The following is a 7,140-nucleotide window of genomic DNA, read 5'->3' on the forward strand; positions in this document are numbered from 1 at the left end:
AGACAGCGTTGAGGATATATTATGAATATCGAAGTGCAAGAACAGAAATTTTGCCAGTCATTGGACCAGTTGATCCAAAACATCACCCAACTGATCAATACGTTGGTGCCCAACGTGTTTGAGAGGTAGCCGCAGTTATACATGAAAACCAAGCTTCCCTTGTTGAGTTGCACTGTTAGTTTATCCCAAGTAGTGGTGAAGATGCAACAGGCCTGGAAGCCATGGCAGAACCAGCATCTATTCCAGTAGAGATCACTATTCCTTTGGAAGAACGGATCCACGATCAAGCCTCTCTCCCATCACCACAGACAGTACATAAAGAAAACACCGTGTAGAAAAAAAACACAAAAACAAAAAACAAGGATCCAAACATGCCTCTAGAAGCCATTTCGCTCTTGGAAGGAACGTGCTTGAAAGCAGCAGCTGTCCAATTGAAGCCCCACGTCTTGCACTTCTTGGATTCGCTCTATGCCTTCTATCATTGTCAATGGTGGTGTAACAGTCACATGTACCGTGTTTTGAAGGTATACCAGGCTCTCTTCAATGGGATGGCCTTACTAGTGGTGGCTGCTGGTGCGATTACCAGTTCCATATTCGCGAATACCATCTGTCCAAACCCCAAGGCGCGTGAGAACGAGTACCTGCTGTTACCAGCGAATCCCACTTGTTAACTCCATCGAGTGGAAGTGTATGATGTTTAACAACGAACACCCAATACACTGAAAAATTTATAAAATGAAGTGTGTCGTTAGACGTTTGGTCAGATCATACAGATCAGAAAGGGGTACAATAAGAGGGACGTTAGTGATGTTGAACAGATAGCGGAAGAAGAAGAACACGGTGAGGATAACGAATATGAAGAACCAGAGGACGAATCAGAGGACGAAGAAGATGATAAACCAGAGGAGGAAGAAGATGAAGAACCAGAGGGGGAAGAAGATGAGGAAGACAATCCATGGGTGGCCATTGGAGATGAAGTCGAGGAGCAAAATAAAGAAAAACTTACCTATAATCTGGCTATCTGAAACATGGAATCACACTGCCAGTGATGAATCCACCAGTGTTTTGCTTAGACACGCCCCCTTACTCCCGAGCCAGAGGCTGGTTACTTACAAATTTCCTTTGTTCTTTAATTTGGTAGAGAAAAATTCGTTGATAGTTCAGAAAATATTTCTAAGAGTCATAAAAATGGCAACGACCGTTGCGAAACGGACAACTGCTCCGAAGGCTCAGTGAATATTTCCCAATGTTCACTGAGCCTGAGGCGAATTATTGTTTTAGTATAATTTTTAGAGGTGAATATCAAGGAATAAAATAACGTAGTAAAATATAACAACATAGACGCAATTGTTTGTTTGCATACACTTATGCAACCGTAGTTTTAATAATAAACCTACCTGTGCATCGATTGCGAATCAATTTACTTATCGAGTCTAGCAGTAAAACAAACAAACGAAACAATACCAAAAATGAATTCATCGGTACCTTTGTTTTATCGTTGCTGACTTTATTCACAGTTGTCATCATCGTCTAAAAATGATTAGCTTTTTAAATTTCGCTCAATCGACCTCACCTAGCTGCAGGCGATCACTGAGTTTGCGATTCTATAATGCCTTGAATACGAGTTCTTGAAAGGATTTTAAGTTCAAGGGCGCAGCATTCATTTTGAAAATTCTCCATTCTTTTAAATATTCTGGACTTGGAATGGTGCCTTCTGAATAAATGAAGAAATTATTCAGAAACTGTACGCTATGTTTACTTGAAAATCTATCAGTCGTCCAAACGAGGAGGAATATCGAGACTCTGGTCTATGGGTCTTTTATTTGCCAGAAGTCTATCTTGCATGATCTCCGTCTAACTTCACTACTTCCACTTCGCTGCTGCCTCTACTTAAGTAATTGACTGACAAATGCACACATACTTAAATATCACAGCGGTAGCTATGTGGCCACATGGGACGACTGAACTTGAAGGATGCGAAGTACACATGAAATAATTCATATTTGAACTGCGGTTGTACATGAAAGTGAAGAATGATCATCGCAGCAAATTTTCCAATTTAAGCAATTGGAAAGAAGAACCCTGAAAAAAAATCGGGACTTCAACGGGATTCGAACCCGTGACCTCCACGATACCGCGATATCCGTGCGATGCTTTACCAACTGAGCTATGAAGCCACGCATTGGGAGCGAGGTCAATCAATTGAGCTCATATCTTCCCGTGAGGAGTGAAATGATGTGCAGTATACATGAAATAATTCTTCAGTTCGAATTGCTGACATTGGAAAATTTAAGCAATTGGAAAGTAATAATAATCAAATCGTTCTAAATTGTCAAAATTTTCAAAATTGTATAAGCCCTATAACACAAGCCTAGATATGGCCTTGTCCCTAATACGTGTCACGCGTGGGAGGGAGGGTGTAAAGGAATTCGATGCTAAATCAAGCGGTAGATGTTAATGGCAGGGATCTTTTATATAACAACCCAAGTTATTCTCGCATTTTGATTGGTTCTCGCCTATGATCTATTAGAGGACAGACGCACGATTGACGTCATTATTGCAAAGCTTTTCCCTCTGTGTTTTAAAATGGCGGAAAGTTTTAACAATTTAGATAATATTTTACGTGACTGGGCAAAAGAAGGGAACAAAAAAAAATTTTGTCGAGGCATTGAACAGGTACGAGATGCAGTAACAAAAAAAAATCAAACCGTTTCTATTCTAAGAAATGACTTAGAAAAAATACTCGAGCAGTCTCAGTCGACAGTCGAGCGAGATTAAACCAAGCACAAAATTGGTCTTGGTAAGCCGAGAACCACTGCTTTATCTCAAATTTAACAAGCCTGATAAACAAACTATTGATGAGATTAATTTATTTAAGAAATTCAACTTTTCTCATTCTCAAATTAACTGTTGATACACTAATTGATGTCAAGAATAAAACATCGAAACATCACTTCTTGAAATCAGTTTAAATAAACAGATAACCTTGCTTTCCGACATGCGAATGCTCCAGCCCGTTTCAGGGGACAGCAGCAAGCAAAGTATAGTAAACTACAGCTCACGGCCAGCTTTATCACAGTTAAATGGTGTCTCCGACACTATTTGAAACTCATATGAGAATCACCAACCACAGACGACACAAATTTCCTCCATCACTAACGCTCCTTTCATTCAAAACTCGAATCGAATAGCCTCCAGGTTAACTGCAACCGCAAGTTTTCCCAGCCTATCCTGAAAAGCTGGACCGGTCACGTGCGTATGATTAGCCAATCAAATTCGAGGATTTAGCATTCTTGCCCGCTCAGTGTTTTTTATCATTTTTCCTCAGAATGAACACTTCGAACTCTTGCATTGTTCTCTGTCCAACACTTAAATCAACGCATAAATGAACACCGTTATTCAGCCATCGGTAAAAAACGTTGAAACACAGCAAAGGAACAACAAAGCAGAGACTGGCCACCTTTTCAAAGTTCTGAGGAAATGTAACAGCAAATTCGATTGCTAAGTCTACGAGATGCCGTACGAAAAGGATCGACATCCAAGCGTTCTCTTAACACGCAAACCGACTCCATTCGCGCCAAAACTGTTTACGTAACACTTTCGCACAAGTTCAGTTTTTCTGTATTGCGTTCCCTACCTTGAGAATTATACGCATAGGACCCGCAAATATTTTATGTATTGTTCATATTTTATATACTCTAAGTAGACGTTATACTTTTTCACTTTTTACTTCGATAATGGAAACCGAAACCTTGTTAGTTGTTTAAATGTGTTTTACAAATCTTTTAGCGTTAAACTTCTTGTTCTACTTGATAGCAAAAATCACAAGCGAACTTAGGATCCACTTTGTTTTTCCCGTAGCGTGGCGTTGATAACTAGAATTTTTGCGGAAAAGTTTAGTCCAGATAATAGTAATGATTTCGCGAGTTTGAAATGCTCACATCGTAAAAAAACCATGTCACATCTAAAATATGCTATTCTGCTGTCCAACCAACTATATTGGCAGATTTTTCAGTAAATCAAGGCGAAATATCGCAGAAAGAGGGAATAAAGTGATATTCACCGCTAAAAATTTTGGCGGGAAATGATTCTGCCTAATGATTTTTTTGGAGGATTTTGCAAGACCAGTTACTCCGAGTTACCTCAAATTTTTAACAATTTTAACTAAACTGGATAGTGATGGCAGTGTAAAAGGCTTTCAAAAAAAAGATATATATTTTCTGTAGAAATAAAATACTGCGCTTTTGAAAAACGAGTCGCTGAAAATGGCTAAAATTGAGTCACGCCCATTAACGATTCAGCGGCGATAGATTGCACCTCAAGAGAAGCGTAGGATTAAAGCGAAAAACCTCAAATATATCTCAGTCAACCAATAAGGGGACAAATATTATCGCAAAAAAATAAGTCTTTCTGGAATTTGTAAGAAGTATCTTTTAGCCTCACCTAAAGTTGCCGGAAATTTCGGCCATTTTAGACCGCTTGCGAGGCCAAAATCATGATGTGGTGATATCTCAAAGAAAAACGAACACTTACCTGGTTAAGTGCCATGGTTGTTAATCTTTTCGGATAGCTTTTATACTGTGAAAATTAAGATGAAGATAAACAGACGACCTCAATCTTTTCCTGCTGCCCGGTTTTCTCTGACAATGACACATAACTGAGATACGAAACTTCATATTTTCAACTAACGCCATTTTCGTCTATAGGAGTACGTTATATGTAATTGGCAAGACGAAAGTCATATTTTGAATACAATTTCCCCATATTTGTCCTTAGACACTGAAGCAAGTAAAAGACGAGTGAAGAGTAATATCTTTAGCTGAATATATTGCAGCAGAAACCGTGTTATATTTTCAACATCTTTGCAAGAGGTGATGTGTGATGATGTCTGATGTGTGCCTATATGATAAGTGAAGCTTTGGAGCTGCCGGACTGGTTCATAGCTGCCGGACCTTATCCCAGTTTCTATAGTATGAAGCGGCCAGGAGTACTTCTACTTCTCCTGGAGTGGAAGCTAGTCCATCGCAGGTCACTCCACCGGAATTTGTCAGCTTTTCCCAACAATTCGCTGGTACCTATTTATACTCTTGAGTGGAGAGAAGCACTGTGTTAAAGTCAAGTGTCTTGCCCAAGAAAACAACACAGTGTCCCCGGCCAGGGCTCGAACCAGGACCGCTCGATCCGGGGACAAGCGCTCTAATCATGAGGCCACCGCGTCTCTATTTATATGATAACTTGATATTCAAATAAAATAAACTAGTCATAATTTTTGAAAGATTTTCATTAAAAAAATGTGGACAATTCTGTCATCCTTTCTAGTAAAAATATGTTCTCAAAGACCAATTAACTCATGATTTTACAAGCACACCGGCGCACTTGCAGCCTACACTCCGTAAACAGGAGCACTGAGCTGCGGAACATAGCCTGTCGCCAACTTAGTCTCAAAACGGACGAAAAGGCAGCAACTGTATTAACACGAGTTAATGACAGACTTATTATTTTGCACAGTAACTGTTATAACTCGTATCGGACTGGTTCCAGAACCACTTGAAAATTTATTTATTAAATACAGAATTTCTCACATTATATTAATTGTACCCAATCACCGCGTTGCATCTGATCTTGCATCTTTCATGTTCTCTTACAACGACTTGTTTTACATTGATCTGCTAAAACTGAGGTTACTAGTTCAACTTAGGGTATTATATGGGGCGCAACGAATCCGAAAATGTTAATTTTAGTAACAGCTCATATGAAGCCAAAGTGACGACATTCATTTCTTACGAAATGCGCTAAAAAGTGCAAAATTGATTTGCACATCAAAGAATACTATAAGAATTTGCAACAAATTCGACACAAAATGTGACACAAATACAAATCAAAACGTAATAATGACAAATACTTAGTTAAAATACCGTTTGAAGACATTGCTGATAGAGACGGACAAGACATGGTTGATATGGACAAGTTACATATCCATATAATTGACACATTAAACTGTTTCTTAACAGTTTCTTAGTAAGATCATCAATTTCGGCGATTGTCGCCTTTTAAAACGCTTGTTGTGTAAGATAAATTCGATGTTAAGTCAGCGCGGACACTTTGTGACTCTCTGCCCTAATCTCCTATGTCTCAATCTAAATATGAGTGGTGTCACAAATGAAAGAGATCCTGCATTTCCGGGATCTCAGAATTTTCTAGATCGAGAAACAACATGGAAAGGATCTTGCAAGAGAGTTTTGTTTTCCCATTTTTATTTTTATTATTCTTGTTTTCTGTAAGGTTGTATCCTATATCAGGAAGGGAACCTCCTAGCACACACTCTTTAATTTCCCTTTTATCGTGCAATTGACACTGATTGTGATTATTTGTTGGTAGGTACTTGCAAAAAAATCAGTTGAAAGACTTACCTGAGGATATTTTCCGCTACAATACCGAGCTTCGGTTCCTGTAAGTAGATCTCTTCGTGTAACTCTAGATTACCGTAACTAAATTCCCAACTAGCCAATCAGAAGCTGTGTCTACTGTCTTGATATCCTGAGACATCAAGTCACTGACCTGATATGGCTATAATATCAGGTCATTTGGCCTAATTTGAGTACGGTAAATACCTAATCGTTCCTTTCTGGTACGCTTTGGCGGTATATCAGGCTGGTTTGGTCTCGCCATGGGTATTTCGGCTGGACTACCTCTCGCAAAAGTACGAACCATGGTTCGGCCAAACTCACCTGGTATGCCGCTGCACGCAATTAAAGAAAGTAAGTGAAAGAATACTTTGGCAAGTAACAAGTCCGCCTGTTGAACGGCCACAGATCAAACAACGGCGTGGAGTTGTGTATCCACTGCACTCGAAGATAAATTTAAACCTTTTTTTTTATGAACCACTAGATAGACGCGAGAATCCAACCTTTTTTTTTTCACTAAGGTGGACGTCAGCGACGTTTTCTTCCTTTTAAAGTTTCGGTCTTGATAATAAAAATGCCACTCTTGTCTTCGAAGCAGTCTCCAATCGTTTTTCCAAGGTGTACTATCTATATATTTCTTTAATCTCTCGCATTCAATTTGGCGAAACTAAACTCTTTGGCTCTCTTAATTTTGTAATGTGTTTTTTCTGTAAAGGTTGGACATAAATTACGACGT

The 7,140-nt window shown here is 39.1% G+C and overlaps 1 protein-coding gene across 1 annotated transcript; it reads left to right on the top strand.

The window, feature by feature from the left end:
* Positions 1-221: 221 nt before the first annotated feature.
* LOC149105384 (uncharacterized) lies at positions 222-1,025 on the top strand. Its single transcript, XM_089271381.1, has 2 exons — positions 222-311; positions 753-1,025. Exons 1-2 carry the CDS (start codon positions 222-224, stop codon positions 1,023-1,025), a joined length of 363 nt encoding a protein of 120 aa, XP_089127507.1.
* The last annotated feature ends 6,115 nt before the right edge of the window (positions 1,026-7,140 follow it).

The sequence above is a fragment of the Orbicella faveolata genome, unplaced genomic scaffold (genome assembly GCF_042242905.1).
Source record: "Orbicella faveolata isolate gen_17 unplaced genomic scaffold, um_ofav_v1 contig_34, whole genome shotgun sequence".
NCBI lineage: Eukaryota > Metazoa > Cnidaria > Anthozoa > Scleractinia > Merulinidae > Orbicella > Orbicella faveolata.